The sequence below is a fragment of the Vidua macroura genome, chromosome 4, assembly GCF_024509145.1.
Source record: "Vidua macroura isolate BioBank_ID:100142 chromosome 4, ASM2450914v1, whole genome shotgun sequence".
In the NCBI taxonomy this organism is placed as follows: domain Eukaryota; kingdom Metazoa; phylum Chordata; class Aves; order Passeriformes; family Viduidae; genus Vidua; species Vidua macroura.
In genome coordinates, this window is record NC_071574.1 from 50,066,218 (window position 1) to 50,086,933 (window position 20,716).

Genomic DNA, 20,716 nt, shown 5'->3' on the forward strand with positions numbered 1-20,716 from the left:
AAAATAAACCACTAGCTAGCTTGACTTCTCATGTTAACAACACTGTCACCACAAAATGATCCTGTAATTTTAAAAGGTCAATCTTTGACAAAATAACCTCATTTTGCCCACCCACACTTCCATTAAATACTGATTTATGTTTAAGTCGTTATATCACTTCCACAGGTTTCTGCAATACCAACATATCTATAAATCACTGCAATAGAAGACAGACAACAAGAAGCATTACAGATTTAGGACTAGACTAACAGTATATTAAAAAAAATATTAAAAAAAAATTCTACAATTAAAATGTGAGAATTTCCCCATTCTGTGTTAAAAGTTTAAGTCCAACTTATTTTCCACTGCAGAGAATTTTTTGTGCATATACATAAAACTAATTAACAGTCTTTAAGCAACCTCAATTTTGAGGAAAGGAACCTGTTGTATATTAATGAAAGGACACATTTCAATTATAGACATGTCCTTTCCTAAAGTTGCTAAAGGCATGATCTTTTGGAGAGTTTTCAAAAATACATTTAACTGAAGAAAAGGTTATGGATATTGTGTTTGGAACTCATTTTTGATCCTTCAGAACTATTAATCACAGCTTATCAAGATACACCTGTTTGTAAATGCTGAAAATCTATATTTATTTAAAGGCTCCTAATGAATACTAGAACATGAAAGCTCTAATGTTTTTATTTTGGTCCTTTGAAAAATTCTGGGTTTCTGTAGCAGAGTTTTGTTCCAGCTTGTTGGACAAATTCTAATATGTGAATATAGGTAGTAAACAACAAGTTCCTAATTTTTCTGGGACCAGAAGCAAGAAGATCTTCTTGATTTAAAAAAGCAAGATTATATTAGTACAACAAAGCATTTCCCTACTTAAACCAAAAAAGCATATTGGATATTTAAATGAAAGAAAATGCTTCTAATCCAACAGGTTCCATAACTTATATTCAAGAGTTAAAAGAACTAAGAATAACTGTGAAGGCAAATTAATTTTTCATCTTGGAATAGTGATGAGAATTAAAACAAAAACCAGATGAACAACACTGTGCCAAAATTTAAGAGTAAACAAGTCCATCCTTTTAAGTGAGGACAGTTTCACTTCACAGCTGAAGGAAAAATAGTTACAAAAGTGGAGAGAACTCTATATTAAGAACACTAATTCCAGTCATTAAGATTTTAGGGAATGTAGGTCTTGTCAAACAATATATAATTTTTTATAAAAAAAAATTAAAGTATCAAGATTTAGTTGGAAAAATATCACCACCAGAGAGACTTATTTTAGCAGGACAGCAGTTAGTATTGTCTGATAATCAAATACTTCATAATTAGCAGTGGATCACAATATTCAGGCAAGCTACTGCTGGAATAGCAACTTAAGTGTGGTGTTAACAGGGGCTGAGGGAGTAGATATCAGTGCTCCTGGATCCTTTTGTCAATTTGGATCTAAAATACTTTCTGATTAATATTGATTAATTCCCTAATAGAGCTCCTTCTGATTTGGCAAAACACATCTGAAAATAAACATTGCAAACCACACCTGAAAGAATAAGGGAGGAATATTCTGGGAGCAGCAATTGCAAAAAGCATTGCATTGAGAACTGAAAAGCCTGAAAGGTTGAAATAAAAAAGCATATATTAGTCACTATTAGAAGCAGGCCAGCAATCAGGAGCTTTTTCTTTTATATTTGGTTTCAGAAGGATATGTATGACTACAACACACTACTACACAACTCCATTTAAGAAAATGTGAGAGTTTGAATGTTCACAAAAATGCTGACACTCCTAGAAGTCCAAAGCTTATGTTGAAGAAAATATACAGGTAGCCCTTTGAAGAAATACTTAACGTTAAAAGGCTTCCTCATTTCAGCTGCTGTAATTTTTTTTTTCCTTATTTCAGCCTTTGGTTTTTTTTCCAGCTTTTTCTCCAAATTATACCTACCTATACCTAGTAACAAGCAAGGGTAATATAAGTTCACATTGCAGAGAACTGAGATTAAGACCAGGTGTCATCTTAGAAGATGTACATTATCCAAGCTAGAGATAGTAGGCTTGTCAAAGACAAACTGGGCACTGAAAGGAATCAAAGCTGGTAACATAATGGATCTAAGAAAGAGATAACTGAAGACAAAGTGCTTATAGAGAGTATGATAAGAACCTAAACATGTTTCAGCCTCTAACCTCAAAAAAAAAAAAAAAGTAGTTTCTCACAAGTCTTTATTTCTTTTATTATTCATGGTTTTTTTTTTTAAATTAAGGTACTTCTTGTTTTAAAAAAAATGTTTACAGCAAGAAGAACATGAACTAAGTCTGCTCTTTTGAGAAGTTAGAGCCACCTACAAAATGGAATACAATATAAAACTGGTACTTGACCTAGGAGAAATTTTATTATTTCAGCCTGAGACAAGCAAAAGCCACCTGTGCACTTTGGAAAAAAGAACTACAGAAGTCATGTGAACTCACCTATTCTAACACAGCACTGTTGACACATCCTTCACCATTCAGACTAATCCAGGGCCACCACAAATATTTAATTTACTGACATGTGAAAATTCTAACAATTCTATTCCAAATAGAATTCTTGTTTAGCTTCTGGAATGAAGGGCATGTCATCCAGACTTCTTGCTTGGAACTGTAATGGTGCCAGCACTTAGCTTCTTTCAAGTACTCTGGTGTTATTAACTAATGGGCTTGGAGTTTTTCCCTCCATAGCTCAAAAATGACTACAAATAAAAAAAGCACTACAATACTTCAGCTGATTTACACAGAAATACATCCCTAAATAAAGATCTAAAAGAAAACAAAAATAAGTTTGCTTCTAAATCAAGGTTACTAGGGTAAAGCTAAAATAGCTCATTGAAAAGCATTTAAGCAAGATTTAGAATTACAATGAGCTATAAGCTTACTACAAATCGCAGACTTGCTAAAAATGAGAAATTAGCAATGAGTTAATTTATAAGCAAGTAACATGAAGAATCCATTGCATCATAATACTACTGCAGCACATCCTGCCAACAGCTACAGAATTCCACACACTGAATATTAACAGCAAGAGAATTTAAATATTTAAGTGCTAATAAACTATTCAAGTATCATTTAAGTGCTTGCATTTCATGAATTTGAAAATAGTTTTAAGTTTGTGATGGCTTTCTCATCAGGTCATTGTCAATTCCTGTAATTAATGTGACAGTTAGAATGTATCTGCAATGCTGTGTTAGCTGTTGAACACCCTAGAGGTACAAGTATTCTTATAGTTTTAGCACAGAAGTCAGCAAATAAAGACTCTAGAATCCCAATACAGAAGATTCCACACTAAAAGCAATCTTACCAGATTTCTCTCATTAAATGTTGTTGTCTTGCTTTTTGTGGTTTATAGTAGAGACTGAGCTGTCAAGGTTCTTACCTTACTACGGGATCACTTTCCAGTAACTCAGTAAGCCGCTGCAGCTGTTCAGGTTCAATGGATCGTCCCAGCAGGGCTTCAGTGTTAGTGTAGATTAGAAATGCTGACACAGTTCCTAACAAAGTTCCAACACCTAGAGAGCCCACACTGTCATAATATGGGTTTCCTAAACAAGACATATCAAATTAGTTCCACAGTGTATTTCTAAAACATTGCAGAGAATTCCAATTTCACGCTGAAAAGAGAACATAGTTTTGAGGGGTTTTCTGGGTTTTGCTTTTTAGTGAGATTTTTTTGGGTTTTTTTTTTTTTTTTTTAAGTTTATCATTTATTTTACTTTTTTTTTTCCTTAATTCAGTGGAATTTTTTTCCTACTGAGGAACATGATGAAGCTGGAACAAAACAATTTATCATAAAACAAAGACTTAAGTCCCTCCTGTCCCTTGACCACTCCTGTCTCCTGCAGGACTAATAAATGAGTAAACTCTTGTCTGTATGTGTTCCTATATTAGTAAACATAAATTTATACACAAAGTTATATACACTGAAACATAGGTAGCAGCACAAAATCCAGTCTTCTTTTATCAGTAACTCAAAAATTTGCAAGTATTAACCATTTCTGGAATACAGTACTTCCTAAGTTTCAAACACTTATTCATGTTCAGAGCTATAGAAATAGTACTGTGTTTTTAAGCTGATGAAGGAAACTAGAAATGAAATTTAAAAATTCCTTCTATATAAAAAGGGAAAATTGCAATTAAGTCATTAGAAGCCAGAAGAAACAAACATTTATTCTCTTAAAAAATCAATACTTAAAAAGGGATGAATAAGTAATCATCCCTCTTTAGAAAACTTAATTCTGCAGCAAAGATATACTTTGAACCACTTGGCATACAGATCATCTTATCTTTGGTAAAAAATAACTTAGTTTGTATGACAAAATAGCTCAAAAATCTGCTTACAGAGTACAAGTATCAGAAATGAAGAGCAGAGACGTATTTAAGTCAACCAATGTAAACTAAATGCTCTGTGTTCATATCATGCATGGGGAAAAAATCCACATTCTGCTTTCCTCTGTGCAGAATTTTACCTGTCAAAGAAGTCAGCCCCATACAGGTAGCAGCTACAGCCACACTCAAGACTGCTGCAGCATCCTCCAGTAACACCACATTGGTACTAGGATCACGACTCTGCACAACTGCACACACAACAGAAAAAAGTTATGTTGCTCTGAAAATTTAGCTTTACTACATTATGCATAGTACTTAAACTATACTAACAACAGCAATTTAAAAGAACAGTTTATGCAATTATATAGGTGTAAATTGAATTTTTGCATATGCTCACACTTCGGAAAGCATTTATACATATACAGAACAAGCCCAATTATGGAAGCTTCTCAAAAATGTTAGAAAAATTAAAAGGGGTATTTATGCTGAAAAATACGTGCACTTAGCCAAGTATTTAATTAGCGCTCTTAAATCAACAGTTCTCATCTAATTTGTAAAATGTTATTTGTTAGTAGAATAGAAAATAGATCAATAAAGGGAAAAGTAAAAAGGAAAACAGAAAATTGCTTCTATCATTGTGGAAATCCTAGCAAACTGATTGTGTTTTAAATAATACTACATACTTACTGCTATAATGATACATACCATATTGATAAAATGAAAGACCCTTGGCTTGAGCACTCCTCCGAATTTCATTTATAGCAACAAGTAGGGTGGCTGAAACGACAAAGTTGTTGCTCAAAATTGCTAGAGGCAAAAGGACTTGTTTCCATTTTGAAAAGAGGAACAGATCACCAAGAAAGGTCTGATTATTGGTACTTTATTTAAAGTACAGTTACTTTTTTTCCACAAGTGTGTCTCCCATACAAATCAGAACAGTTATATTCATTGATAGTTTAATACCAAAAAGGCAATCCATGTCTACTTTCCAAATTTTGTGTTCTTCAACTTCTTATTATATAGACTTATATAAAAAAGAAAAGTTTTCACGTTTCTTTTTGTTTGTTTACAAGTATTTCAAACAGAGCTCAAAACCTCACTGTGTAAGCAAAGATCAGTTATTACTGTAATTACTGATATCGTAATTTTAAGAGATTACAAATACTTAAATAGAAACTTGAAACTGCATACCTCCTTCTGATACCAATGATCCTGCTAAAATGCAGTACGCCTGTATGGAAAAAAAACAAGAATATGATATGATATGATATGATATATGATATGATATGATATGATATATGATATGCATATTTCTACAGATCTCTTCAACACAGGCTATCCAAAGGTAGCATTCCAGAACCACATTACCCACAGTGTCATGTAACTGTCCCTAAACAGAAGGAAACCAATAATAATTGGATCATGCAATATATTCCAAAACAGGAAAGGAGGGCCTCTTGGAGGGGGGGATATGAAAGGAAGATGCAGAGTTTAGAGAACAGCTCATTTTGCTGCAGGATCAACTATAGTTTAAAGATTTTTTTTTTTCTTAAAACCCATTTTCATTAAGAATGGTTTGATTTAATTGTGTTGGGACTCAAACTGACTCAGACCGGGAAGTGAATTTCAGACTATGCCACTGTTTTTATTAAAATACTGGTCAATATCAATACATGATCAAACAAGAGTAGCTTACCCAGAGTAGAGATTCTACAGGATGAGGGTGGAGTAAACCCATGATCCCATGATACCAAGAAAGTCCTGCACCCATCATGAAAATGCCTACTCCACTAATCAGGGAGGCAATATAGCGCATATTTGTGAAACCATACCTAGAAGAAAGAAAAGAAAATTATTTTAGGAATATAACATTCTACATCTCTACAAACATATTTCAAAGTTGCCATTAATTTTTACATGTCTCAAATTATCATCGTATGACTTGGCATCTATTTAAGTCAAAGCTGCTAAATCTAATCTAATCCAAGGGGGGAAAAAACCCTACTTGAAAAAAGGTATCTAATACACATAAGGACATCAAACATGAATGTTTTTCTAACTTGTTTTTAAACATCTGCATTAGCTCTTGTACAATGACTGAGGATTTTATTTTACAACTGAAAAAAACCCAAAATAAACAACATTCATATCACTTTAAGGTTTTAGTGAACTGCTAGTCTAAATATGGACTCTAGTTTTATGAGCAGCCAGTCTACATAATTCATAAAGCTAATTTAATGGGAATAAAATTTACACATCTCTCAGTAGTTCAGCTAACTACAGACATCCAACACTTGCAGTTTTTAAGTGCAGTGGAGGAATTAAAGCAATATTAAAAGTTTGTGTTTATTCCTTTTTTTGATTTTAACTCCATCTACAAACAGTACACTTCTTTTGTCTATATTGAGGAAGAAGAGAAAAGAGTGAGAGGGGAAAAATGAGCTATGATGAATATTTGCACAAATTTAAGATATAAATGTTTCAAATTTTAATGATGCTGTTAATGAAAAAAAGCATAACTAATCCCATAAATTAGACACATTTTTGAACTAGTACTTAAAGAATGAATGACTTGTCCAAACATATGAGTAGTAAAACAGCTCAAGACCAAGAAAATATCACGGAGAGTACAGCTTATAACTTTCATGACCTTGTAAGAACTTATCAAGTAATATCCCTGTTACTAGATACAAACAAAGAGCAGTTTATGGCAAACACAACTCCTTATGGGACAAGTAACTAGCTTGCAATAAAAGCACTTTGCTGAAAAAAGGAAGAGGACAGTAATTTTTATTTTTTAAAAAATCCTGTGATTTTTACATGAACAGTGTTTAAAAAGTAGATCTATTAGTTGGAAGAGGCAGAAGAGCCCAGAACAACTTAGAGAAATAATGACAATTAAAATAAAACATAGCAAAAGTGTACCACAAAAATTAAAAAAAAAAAAAAAAACCAACACATGCACAAAGCCACTGAAGCCCCAACTCCTGGAGCTCAAAAGAAAACACTTTTCTTATTTTATCTGTTGTAAAATCAGAAACAATATGTTTCAGAAATGACACAAAGCAGCAAATGAAAAAGAACAAGGTGATGCACAAACAAGAACTAATCTTACTGCTATATATAGTTACCAGAATCTTTATTTACTCAAAAAGCTTACGGATGACTAGGGTCAGGCGTCCTTGCAGACTGACTGATGCCCAAAGCTAGCAACGCCTATTTAAGACAAAAGGTTAAAATAAAATATAGAATCATTCTGTATCAACTGAACTTGAAAGGTTAAAGGCAGATGTAATTTGTTGAACTGCATATATGCTTTGCTACTGATATCTTATTAGAGCTGGAATATAATCCTCAAAATTTGTCATCTAAATTTACCACTCCCAAAAAATTGTTAGTTATACCTACATATATAATATATATGCAATTATATGGTGTGTATATATAATTATTGTTAATTACAATTTTAGAATCACAACTGAAAATGAGCATTACGTGCAGTCACAACTGTTATTGCTGTGCTTCAGTGTGAAGGAATGAAGTTGCTCAGGGAACAAAGCTATTTAAATAAATCCCTCTTGAAGAGAAACTATACTGAGACTGTGGTGTAGTAGGGTGATGACAACATTTAAAGCAGTAACTTTACACTGCAACTTATCAGCATATTTTAAAGGAAGAAATAACCTCTTGCTATCTAAATTGCCTTCCTGGGATATATTTAATTAGGCATGTATTAAGTTGTTGATGCAGGAAGTTATAAATCTAGACTTGAACTTTGCAAAGCACATGTTTTGTTTAAGACTATGGATAATGAAACATAGTAACAAGAATTAAAATGCAGATGCTTTAGTCTTTGCAGCAGCAAGCTGCTTTGAGGAAGCAAGGCTTTTCCTGTGTTTTTCCTAAAACCACATACTCAATTATTTGGAAAAACAAAACAAACTCTCCTCATTTCAGTGGAACGTTCAACTTTGATATTTACAAAACAGAATAGCTCTTCAGTGTATATAATACCACTATCAAACTTGGTTCACCTATACATTGACACACTTGGCCAAGTGAAAAATCACACACTTTAAGGCTGGCTTCGCCATAAATTTAAGTACTATCAGTTGAATTAGGAGCACCCTTGTCTCCACTTTACATCTGGATCAGCTAAAAGGTTGTGTGAAACCCTCAAACAAAATGTGAGTTGTCAACTCAGTCTTTCTGGACAGAGAAGCATACAGGGTCCAACTCAAGCAAAACGTTTGCCAAAACTATGTTAATAGCCTTTTCAAGATATTCAGTCTGCTCTAAAGTTCCACTGATTGCTCAAATTTGGAGGAGCATAAGACAATTCCATTTTATGAGTTACAAGCTACCCAAGAACTCCTCTTGCTTGAGCTGCAGGAGCCTTTCCTTCAACCCTTTCTTTAAGGGTTGATTTTTTTTCCCCTCAAAGCCTTGCAATATCATTTCAAGGTCTCATAACATATGCTTCAAGTATACTATAGAAAACAGTAGAAAAAACATTAATTTTATCCCTGCACATTAATATTATATGTCCAATTCTGAGCCTGCCACTCCACTTCTCAAAGTAAATGTACCATATATGTGCTGTGACAGGCTGATAGGTAATCTAGGAACAGAAAAAGAAAACAAGATGCCCAAATTCTCATCATAATTCTACCTAGAGATGAATAAGTAACAAAGTCTGTCATTGTATTACAATAATTGACAGGAAAAGCATTTCAAGTTAACATTTAACCAAAATAGTAACCAAAATCATTTTAGCTTCAAGTACCACTCATGATCCATGAAGCAGCCAAGTACAGTTCTTACTGTGACTCCCCTCTTCCAATTTATTTCTAAAAAACTTCAAAATCTATATTCTGACTTCTCATTTGTATCTTAATAAAAATTAAGAAACATCCTATTTTTTTTTATTCAATGCACTACAACTACTGTAAGTATCTGTCTTTATTCCCAGTTTTATTACAAGTACTAACTTTAGCAGAATGGGAAAAAATACTCACCTGGTTACATGTGTCTGCTAAAGAATGTATGGCTTCTGAAAACATACTTGCAGAACCCGTGTAAACCCAAGCAAGTAGCTTAAAAAAAAAGTTCAACCCATTTCTGAAAACAAAGAGAAGAAATAACAGAATATTTGATGTTTAATATTTTCAGCAAGGCCAGAAGTACTGTACAATCATGCATTATCTGCCAGAAATGGGTCAACTCAAATAGCAGTTTAATAATTAGAGAGCTCTGCAGACAGATAATTCATAGAGATTTTCTGCATGGTCACTGTGAAAAAAAGTCCTTTTGGCTAAACTTGATAAAGATACACAATTTATTTTTCAGAAATCATTGCCTTCTAAGCAGTTCCAAATAAGTTACACTTCCTGAAAACTACCATCACACTCACTACTCAGAACAAGTAATTTTCTACCAGTGGGAGAATACAAGTCTTTACAACTTCCTTTGCTATTTTTTCAGTCCTTTGAAAATCCTACATATCCTCTGCCAATACTATAGTGCAAGGTTCCCTACTTCACCCTCAGTCTGAGCCATTCTCAGTAGGATACAAATGTGAGACAACAGACAGAGAGACAAGGCTGTCACTAGATTACATCGTAAAAATTATCTATAGAACTTCTCCATTAAGGTGTTCACTGTGAATTGTGAAGACATTTTTACAGCTACAGGTTTACTGGAGTAAACATTGTCTTATGTTGCATATTGGTAACTATTAACACCAAAGTCCAAATCTACACTTCAAACATTATCAGAATCGGTGGGTTAATTGCTACAAACATATTGCACAGAAAATCAGACTGGAGAATTATAAAATTCTCCTCTATCTTTTTCAACATGAGTTTCATTTATTGCCAATTTTTTAAGTATCTAAATAAAGTGTTATAAGAACCTACTAACATCTTCTAGTGTCATATTTTAACATGTGCCAGAAATTATATTCAAGTTAGAGGAAGCAAATCCAGCAGCTTCTGAGAAGGCACTTTGCAATTAGAAAAGAAATAACAGTATACAGACAAAAGTGAATTCTTTTCTGTTGGTTATATTGAAGATTCTTTCAAATGTATTAAAAGCTTCCTCTCAAGAAGGAGCAAGAAAAAAGGACAACTTTAAATACCTGCTTCTTCAGGTCCTTCAAAATTTTAGTTTTTACTTTAAAAAACTGTATAGTGTGATCAACTCCAAAAAAATTGCTCTTCTCTCATCAGAGATATATTCAATACCTGATCTCTATGTACTGATCAATGTATTCACATAAACTCTCTCCTATCAACAATAAACAAATAAATCTATTAACTTTAGTTACAGACACAGGTATCTTTATCTTAAATACACACACTGTTCCTATTCCCAGGATAATATAAATAAAGTATTTTTTATTGCATAAACAAAACTTTTTTTTTTTTTTTTTTTTTTACTTACATGCAAATAGCTACCATTACCACCTTCCCTGGTCCCTTGAAAAACATAGCTGCTGTACTGGAGCGTGGCTACATAAAGAAATAACAGATTACTTAATAACTAAATCTTGATCTCATGAGACACCTACCATATAAATTCAATAAAAAACTTTGCACTGCCCTGTATTGCAAAAGTTCTTAAAGGTAACTAATTTACTACAGAATGTTAAGCCAAACTGCAGTTGGGTCTTATGTATTTCTACAAATGGTTGGCTATTAAAAAGATAAACACCCAATGAAGTCTCCAGCAGAGGCCACTGCAGCCATAAGGCCCAGAGCCCACTAAGGAATCATTCTATACACCCAATATACAGCCAAGCACCTGGATCTAGGGTGTATGTCTACTTAAGCAAAAAGGAAGGGCCAGCAGCATATAGACAAAAGCATTCATCTTCTGGGGTCTTTTGTTCTTAAAGAAACTTACTTAGGCTTTTTTAATTAACAATATATTCACTATACATAGTAGTGGCTATTCTTGAAATCATGAGTACAGCTGAAATTTTTATAAGAAGGCAACTGAAAAAAACCCCTCTTACTGGTGGATTACACTGTCACAGCAGGAATCCATTCAAGCTGTCATCACAACATTGACTACTGCATAACAATTAGATATAGATCTGGTATATTTCAGTGCAAAAAAATCTCCCACTAATATTCAGTTATACAAATTTTCCTTCAAAAGGTGTCATAACACATTTCACTACACTTTTCTAGCCAAACACTTGAAAATGTCCTTACCTTAGTATTTCCAAAGAACTCCTTGTATTCCCACAACAGCCTTTGGTTTCTAAACAGATCTGCAGTACAAAATTCACATCATGAATATGTACTATTAACCAGTAGTTTCATGAATTGAAGTGTACTTGTTTTATGCAGCAGCCAAATTCTAATAAGAGCTAGATGATCTACCTGTGAAAGAACTCCTCCCTTGATGTTGTTAATCAGAAACACATGTTATACACTTATGCAAAATGCCAAATACAATCTGTTATGATCCTATACATTGTTACCATTTCTACCAATAAATGATAAGGCATAGAGGGAAAAACTCAAAATATACTTCTGCAAATTCAGGCATTTTATTTATGTCCAAAAATTATTCTTCAGGTCAATAAAATTTTTGAGGCTCCTGACTGCACTTTCAGTACACTTACAGATAGCTTAACAGGTGTCTGCAGTTCTAAACTTTTTTGACAGAAGGGTGTTCTAGCGGCATATCTGTTCAAACAAAAAAATTGGGCTCTCATTTTAAGGTACACAACTGGACGAAGTATCTTGAAGCAGTATTGCCTCTTGTGTGATTTTAACTGACTAGACAATACATCACAAACTACTGATTTGGCTGTACATGTTATTGATAATACCAGCAAGGATAACAAAAATAATATTACACCAAAAAAAAAAAAAAGATTTCTGAAACACAAAGGCAAGCTGAATTCTTTTCAGAGGAATAAATTAACAAGTAGCAGCATGGTATAAATATTTGGATCAGTTTTAACTCTTTTCAAAATTCTCAATTAGATAAAATGCAAAAGCATTGAAAATGTAAATTATCATCTAAAATTTGAAAGCCCCTCCCAAAAGTATGTCTACAGATCTCCACTGAATGTATGCTCTTCCTACATCACAAAGGTGATAAATTGCAAGATAGTAACAGACTGTATCTGCATAGATAGTAACATTTTACTCTTAAGATTATGCCACAAGACCTGGTCAGCAATTGATAGTTACAAATTTACATGTTTTCAACATAGGAACACTATCTTGTGGATTTCTAGCAATCATACTTCCTTGCGACATTTCAAGGTATTTGAAAACCCTATACTCACTTTCTCTGTACTTGATCTCTGCCTCTTTACGTCGCTTTCTTTCTCTGGCAAGAGCCTCTGGACTACCCCAGACTTCAAGAGACCTGCATGAAGTAAAAGTAATGTCATAATGTTCCTATTCATGCAACTTTTTTTTCAAGCATAAAACCATACTGTTGAATTTTTTATGCACAATGTAATTATAATAATCAGGATATAAAATGTGTTCAGATAGAAAACGGAAAACATTATTGCCCTTCCACATTGCAAACCTGACTTTTAAAACTCTTTTCTCTCTCTCTTATATCATCCTTTTTAAATGTTCTTACTTTGCCTCTACATCCGATCTCAGGTACACCGTGAAAGTCTCAGTGTCATCATGGGGACTTCGTCGTTTAATTTTTCTCAGCTGGTCTAAATCACTAAGGAAAGTGGACAAAGAGTTTAGTGTAAGAAAAGGATCATATTGTTCTAACTTGACTTTTATGTCTGGGTGATGATCCACCATTTTGATACCACTAATTTGTTGTACCAAAAAAGTAAAGTTGTCTACTTCAAATACTATGAAATACTACACACTGAAGCCAAAGTATTAAAACACTAAATAGTAAAATATTCAATGAATGATCTGTATGCAACTGATAACGTGCACATATGCTAAACAAGAGGCTTTATGAATTAGCTTCTCTAAATGGAAATCAGAAGTCACGTGACAAGAAAATTTAATCCCAAAATTTACACTCCCAGCACAAACTGCAAAAGGCTGAAGATAACAAAGCTGCTTGGGGAAACAAATAAAATTTCCTGTGCTGAGCTACACATTAGGGCATCTACACCATTATGTAAAAACAGGAGGAACAGAGGTGCCTCCCCCAAACTAGATTCATGGTCTCATAAGAACAAATAAACTACTTTAAGAAGCAAGTACTGAAACATGAATATTAAGTAGAAGCTCCTAGTCCACTGTAAAATTAAGCCAGAACTAATTTACAATTATGTACACCACAAAAACATTTAGAAATGTTGTTGTGCAAAATCACTCTACAATCACAATTACTTCTCATGCAGAAATGAACAAATATTCAGAATTTGAATTTCAACTAAAACCCATCATACCTGGATTTAAGACAAAACTCATTTATTGCTCTGACTCCAGTGATGAAGTTATTCTGTGTGTATTTTGGTCCATACTCTCTTTTTTTAAGGACTGGTTTCACTTTAAGAAAATAAATACACAAGTCACTCATAAAGACTACAGCAGAAACTTCAACAACTAATTCAATCTAGTGTCATACTGCAATATGTCTTAGTGGAAATCTGAAAAACAGCATCAGTGATACAGAAAATTGACAGTGAAGAGAAAGGCATCTTCCTCATTGTGGAAATGAGTAAGGTAGTATGATTTACCCCAAAAAATGCTACTTTCTAAGCTGTAGTTCAGGGTTCTCAAACCTGCCACTGTCAGCTACCTCGCCAACTCTGATGTCAGAGATGGTGCTTGGCTACACAAATAGCATTCAAATACAGCCATTTGGAAACCTTTGGTCTAACAACTGAAATAGCAACAGGCTGCTCCGTTGCTATTTTTTCCAATAATCAAGTCCACTTTCTGCAGATAAGGCTTTTCACCTTTGCAGAGCATACAGAGAAATGAGCCAGACTGTATACATCATTTTTCTCAACTATTATGTTCAAAATTAGTACTTTTAACATTGGGCATTTATAACAGTTAAAAACATACATTCTTTATTTATAATATTTTTATGTCTGGAAGAGGTACTCATCACATAGGATTCTCATGCACAAGGAAAAGAATACCACACATTCAGAAAAATTATAAGTGGAGTTTTCAATTTATGCTATTATTTTCTACTTGTCTGTATGTACATAACTTCATCTTATTCTCAAATGTAAATCACTGTACATTAACATGCATTAAAAACATGTTTATTGGAAGACTAGTTATAGTCAGAAGAATAACACAACTAACTAACACTGTAACGTTACTAACATTACCAAATACAACTTAAAACAAAAAGCTCAGATTCTACTGGTGAGAAGACTTTAGAGCACACATGAGCTTCTTGTAAATCACAGGATTGATATAATTTCTATAGCTGGTCCAGAGGTACTCCTTAAGTCACAGGATACTTACAGAGAGATAATGCTTTTAAAGACTTTGAGAAAAAATTTCCCAGAGTTCTACATTGTCTTATTTCTAGGTTTTGATGCTTAATAGCAAAATACTTTGCTTGACTCTCCATGACACACTAACAGCACAGGTATCAATATTTATCATAATAATCTGATTTCTTTCATCCACTTTGAACTTGAAGAATTTTTTAAGTCCCTGAATAATCACATTCATCACACAAAGCTCCTGAGTGAAGGTGATTAAAAAAATTTTAGATATTTCCTAAAAACAGTACACCATTTACTAAGGTTAGAACAGACTGATAATTTTTAATCAAGAACAATTCCCATCTTTTATTTAAAACAAATATATACCCAAATCATATTAACCTTACAAAAAAACAACTTATGGATTTATCAAAAATTTATTAATTCACCTTTCAGAAATACAGGTAAATGTCACTAAAATTAAAAAAAATTATGATACTGTAATTATTTATGATACTGTAATTACAGTACATTGTATATATTGTACTGTAGTTGTATATTGCACAGTATCCTAACAATCCCACTCCTAGTTCAAATAACTGTATAAAATTAGTAGTAAATGTAGAGAAAAAAAAACCCTATTTGGTGTTTCCAAAATAAAGACAAGCTCAACAAAAAATGATGTAAATAAAACACTTCAAAAATCATGTTTAAGATTAGTGAGCCTTTAAAAATGTTACTTTCTAATACTTAGTAATACTTGGATAGGTAAGTTTCTAAATCAGAGCAGCATTTTAAGAGTAGAATTCCACTTTCTAGACACTAACAAAATCCTTAACATAAACATTTCTCCTTGCACATCTTTAATTAAGAGATGGAAATCTCTTACTGAAACATATATCTATCTTCACAATTATTTAACAGAAATTTCGCCTATCTACCTTGCATTTTTTCCCTGCATGCATACACTAAAGACAATAAATCTAAAGAAACTGACATCCCTCTGAACCACTGTGGATGAGAAGCTAGAGAAAAGCAGAAGATTAAGCCTGGGAAGAAGTGAAGGGTTAGAGGAAGGTATTTTTATCAGTTTTTATTTCTTAGTACTGTAGTCTGATTTGACTGGCAATAAAATAACTGATTTTCCCCAAGTCCAATCTGTTTTGCCCATGACAGTAAATGGTGAGTGATCTTTCTCTACCCTATCCAACTAAGGAGAGGAGTGATAGACCAGCTTGGGTGGGAACCTGGTGTCCAGCCACTGCCAAGCTCACCACATTACTTCACACAAATGGGAATTTTACAGAACTCAGATTAGGCAGTTCATGTGGTCAAAATATATTTAGAAGCAACACTGATTAGATTAACTCAGTAATAAGAAAGAACAGAGGAAGACTTAGAACAAGGAATGGGGAAGATCAAGTATCCAGCTGAGCCACATTAAGTCTGAGAGGGGGAATGGACATGCCTAAAAACATGCAAGGAGGACTGACTGCAACAACACGTGAAAAAAACCAAATCAGTCTTTTCGTCTTTTCCTGCTGAACTCTGCAGCTTAACTGAAAATTACAAACAAACACAGAAGAGTGAGTAATTAGAAGGAATACTGCTATGTTTGATTTTTTATGAGTCATTTTCAAACAAACAGTACCAAACAAAGCTGGCACACAAGTGTGTTTTAAAATGCTATTCACTTAACTTGCTTACACAATTGAAGAGGAACAGCAGTTTCCTTACACTTTTTTTTTTTTTTGACTACTAGCAAACAGCAGTAAAATTCCAATACACTTTCTTTACCTTTTACTTGGATTGGCTGTTTAGGTGAAGACTGCTTTTGGCCTGCATTATTTGTATCTTGTCCTGTAAAATAAAATTAATCTCCCTGTAAATATGGGAGTACCTACTCTTCTTTTTAGTTAAGAGTTTGACTGACATAACATTAGAACATATCGTAATATTGCACTGCACCCTGGCAATTAGAAAATTTAAAACTCTCAATAGACAAAAAAAAAAAACAACAACAACAACAAAAAAAAAAAAAAAAAAAAAAAAAAAAAAACCAAAAGCAAATATTTAATATAGCATTGATCAACAAACTTCTAGCAGCTTGCAGAAGAACACCAATTCGTAACATATTTCAAAAAGCACCCCAAATTAAAAAAAAAAAAAGTATTTTAACAGTGCATTTGTGGTTTGGGACAAATTTTATGCAAAACTTTAGATTAGCAAATATAATTAATTCTATATGGCTTATGGCTGCTATGTATCACAGCGTTTCAGAGCTTCCAACATGGGATTCAATTTTAAGGGATGGAAGCATCTTCATTTACAAAAAGTTAGCTCCTTAAAACACAGAATATTTAAACTAAAATCCACAACTCATATGTAATAAGGTTGAGCTGGAACAAAAACAAAGTCTTTTAGCTGGTTTGGAAACCTGAGAATATGATTCAATTAAAAAAAAACTAACAAAACATAACTTTCAATAGTGAAATGAATTTTAATATTTGGAAAACAAGAAATTCCAGTAATTTCAGTGAGATTTCTACTTAGAAACCAGAAGTATTACTTGAAAATTCAAGCAAATATTGCATCCTTGTCCCATACATCTCAACATAGCTTTCAGAACAAAAACCTTATGGTTCTAACATGCCAAACCAACATACCAACTCTTTTGTGCCCTACCACTCTATAACATTGGAGGTTTGCCACACATTCATAACCATTCACAAAATTAAAAATTACCTTATTCAAAGTGATGTATTTTTTAACAATGAAGATTTTTTTTAGCAGGTTACTGTTAAGTAATGAAGTACTCCTAGCCTAACATGGTACTTAAATTATTTCAAGATCAGATTCTCTTGAAGCTTGCGCTACATAACTATGTTTCAATCAGGCAATTAGTTAACACCCTAAAAGCAACTGAGAACTACAGCTAATAAAAATTCAAGCATACCTTTTTGAAAAATAAAACTTATAAATTTATGAAATTGATCTTACTACCTAGCAAATAAGGTTGCACCATAACTAACTAGCATTCCTTAAACATTCACCCCTTTCACTTGAAAACAAAAGAAACAAAATCCCTTTGTTGTTCCTTTCTTTTCTTACCTGGGAAGGCACAAAAATACTAAGACTATATCCATGCAAAGAGATCTATGTACATCAAGCACCCTTTCAAAGTTTACTACCTCGGCTCAGAGTCAGAGCAAAATCACAGTGCATCATTGAGGAAAAAGGATACAGAATACTTCCATTCACAATCACTGTTTTTCAGACAAGTAGAGGTAGAACTTTCAAGAGTGAACAATGTTTAAGAGTCACTTTTGTACTCCCAAACATCAGAATGTAATCCTCTTAGCTGGCTACAGTTACTAGCTTTTAAAGACTGTTGCCAGCCCCAGGAATTTACAAGTTACTAAAGAAGGAACAAATATCTGCCATCCTGACAAGGAAAAAGAAATTTTCTTTAGCAGACCACTCCATTGTAGACAAAAGCACAAAGAAAGAGAGCTTTCATTTTGAAAAGCGTCTGTTATCTCCTAAGCACAGTCTTCCGAGCCTGTATCTGTGCAGTCCCACAGTTAATAAGCATCAAAAATAGAGGATGTTACAATGAAGCAAGGACAAGACAGTTCTGAATTTCACAAGCACAAGATCAACAATCGAACAGCAGGGAGGGTCAGGTTATGCACACTGCATCAAATGTTTAATGTGAATGCTGCAGTTGTAACAACTGTCAGATTAAAAAGCTACAGCAGATGAAACAGCTCAACCTTCTTTACCAGTCATTTATAGCCTGGCCTTGAGATGCCACAATGCTCAACAGTGGCGCTCATTCAATTCCTTTGACACAACACACCAGAAATAATACCAAAAAAAATTCAAACAAACAGGCAAAGTTGTGAAAGATGAGTAATACATTACATTTCTTATCCCTTAAATTACCTAAGTCCTTTCAACATCCACATTTTTTCCATCACCACTTTAAATTTGATTACTCTAAACTTAAACCCTTAAAATATCAGAATGACAAAGAAATAAATTTCAGTGTTCCTCCCTGCTTACACATTTGAATTTCCTATATAGATACCCACAACCAAAAATACTAAGAAATCTGCAATCATAATATCATACAATTTAAAAAAACTTTTATCAACAAATATATTAAGCTTTTGCATTTTTATAAATACTCTTTATTGTAGCTTAGTACTACCTGTTTCAACTTTATGCAGGGTTTCTCCACGGGCTGATCCATTTGTATCTTCTGATCCAAGATCTTTCTTCTGACCATTGGAGGTATAAACTCTCACTTGACTCATCAACTGCACAGGCAGGCGATTAGATGGTAGAATATAAGACAGGCTTCCACTTTTCATTGACACTTTCCATCCTAATACAGAGAAGAAAAAAAAAAAAACTGTTTCAGGCAGCCATTTTGGAAGGAAAAAGAAGGGAAAGCAGTCCTGCTCTAGCAGCATAAGTTATGGAAAGTTGGCTTGTAAGTACTGACTCACACTTATTTTACTCACATTTATGAACTACAAAATGAGAGTACCTAGCATGCTTTCACTGCCTCCCTTCAAACATCCACTTCTAAATTTCGTTCTAACACTAGAGGGTTTTTCCCACACTCCAGTATACATTTTTCCCAGAGACCTCTGAATTATCTTAAGGGTTAAAAAAAAACCAAAACCAAAGCTATTTGACAAGATTGGCTTTCTGATACGTTGTCTCATTCTAGTCATTCTGCCTCAAAGTCTTTAAAAACCATATATTGATAAAAAAACAAATACAGATCACTACAAAACCATTAGCCAGTGTTGCCATTTCATTTCACTCTGTGCACACCCTGTACAAATCATGGCTTACTAATGAAGAAAAACTGAACTGTGTATTCTGCAAATAACTGCAAATTATACAGTTGCTACAGAAATCACATAGAAAAGCAGACAACATTGTACAAAACATTTTACAGGGAAGTGTCTTAAATTTTGCTGCATTCACAACAGACAAATTACAAGATAAATATGCAAAAAGTCCATTGAGAAACCACCCTGGGTAGACAATCTTCCATTTCAAAAGATCAGCCAAAAGCAGAGTTGCAGTACAGACCAACCTGTATTAGCAATCAGTTTCTTTTAGGGAGCACAATACTTCTGTAGAGAGGGCAAATAATACCTCCAACCAGAAATGCAGCAGGGAAACTGCTTTGAAAAGCACTCACTAAAAAATAAATACATTTTTAATAATAATTAAGAGGTGCCAGTAAATAAAGTCATACAAAGCATGAACACTTAACCATGAATAACACATCCCTCACAAAAAAAAAAAAAAAAAGTACAGAACTGTCCTTTCTGTAAAAGTCTGAACAGCTTTCCTTTCTTTTTCAGTATTCTGCACACCTGCATGTCTACACGCACTGACCTGAACCTTCCTGAAGGAAAAATTTCCCCAAAAAAGGACAGCTCTTACTGTCACAATGTGACAAAAGCCCTTAATACTGAACTCAACGCAGTTCACTAAACTTACTGATTACGAATTTATAAAACCCTACAATAAATACGTGGCACAAGATGAGCAGTGTTCTTTGCTAAGCTTTGGTCATACTGGAGCAGTTAAAAAGGGGAAACTTAATCAACACATTCAGAGGGCATTTTTCCTACTAATTCATGCGCACGCAAGAAACCGCTAAAGAAAAAGAGCATTTACTGCAATTTAACCGTGACTACACGAAAAGGGGCAAAACTGCTCAGAAGTCAAATTCCACGAGATCTGTAGCCTAAAGGAAAGGCCAGGGCTCGCTCCTCGGACCAACACAAATCCTGGAAGACCGTGCTATGCTTTATGTAATTACTGCAAACTTCGGCCCAGCACGGGCATGACGCGCCTGCTCTACGTCAGATGGGGCTGGTACAGCCCGGCCGAGGACACCCCGGCCCCGCGCCGCGCTCACAAAAC

The 20,716-nt window shown here is 33.8% G+C and overlaps 1 protein-coding gene across 3 annotated transcripts in view; it reads right to left on the minus strand.

Annotated features, from left to right (window-relative positions):
- SLC30A9 (solute carrier family 30 member 9) overlaps nucleotides 1-20,716 on the minus strand; it is a 31,789-nt gene that overhangs the window by 10,712 nt on the left and 361 nt on the right. Inside the window, exons 1-15 of one of the 3 annotated variants that reach the window (XM_053976126.1) lie at nucleotides 20,288-20,318; nucleotides 18,972-19,148; nucleotides 16,553-16,615; nucleotides 13,751-13,850; nucleotides 12,964-13,056; nucleotides 12,656-12,738; nucleotides 11,565-11,623; nucleotides 10,789-10,856; nucleotides 9,363-9,465; nucleotides 7,505-7,560; nucleotides 6,041-6,176; nucleotides 5,536-5,575; nucleotides 5,050-5,121; nucleotides 4,485-4,592; nucleotides 3,395-3,560 (exon numbers count right to left, since the gene is read on the minus strand). In XM_053976126.1, coding sequence (XP_053832101.1) covers nucleotides 3,395-3,560; nucleotides 4,485-4,592; nucleotides 5,050-5,121; nucleotides 5,536-5,575; nucleotides 6,041-6,176; nucleotides 7,505-7,560; nucleotides 9,363-9,465; nucleotides 10,789-10,856; nucleotides 11,565-11,623; nucleotides 12,656-12,738; nucleotides 12,964-13,056; nucleotides 13,751-13,850; nucleotides 16,553-16,615; nucleotides 18,972-19,134 — 1,310 coding nt within the window. In that variant the 5' untranslated portion in view covers nucleotides 19,135-19,148; nucleotides 20,288-20,318. Of the gene's footprint in view, nucleotides 1-3,394; nucleotides 3,561-4,484; nucleotides 4,593-5,049; nucleotides 5,122-5,535; nucleotides 5,576-6,040; nucleotides 6,177-7,504; nucleotides 7,561-9,362; nucleotides 9,466-10,788; nucleotides 10,857-11,564; nucleotides 11,624-12,655; nucleotides 12,739-12,963; nucleotides 13,057-13,750; nucleotides 13,851-16,552; nucleotides 16,616-18,971; nucleotides 19,149-19,874; nucleotides 19,982-20,287; nucleotides 20,319-20,716 lie in introns of those variants that run through there. The other 2 variants (XM_053976125.1, XM_053976124.1) reach the window with 2 other exon arrangements.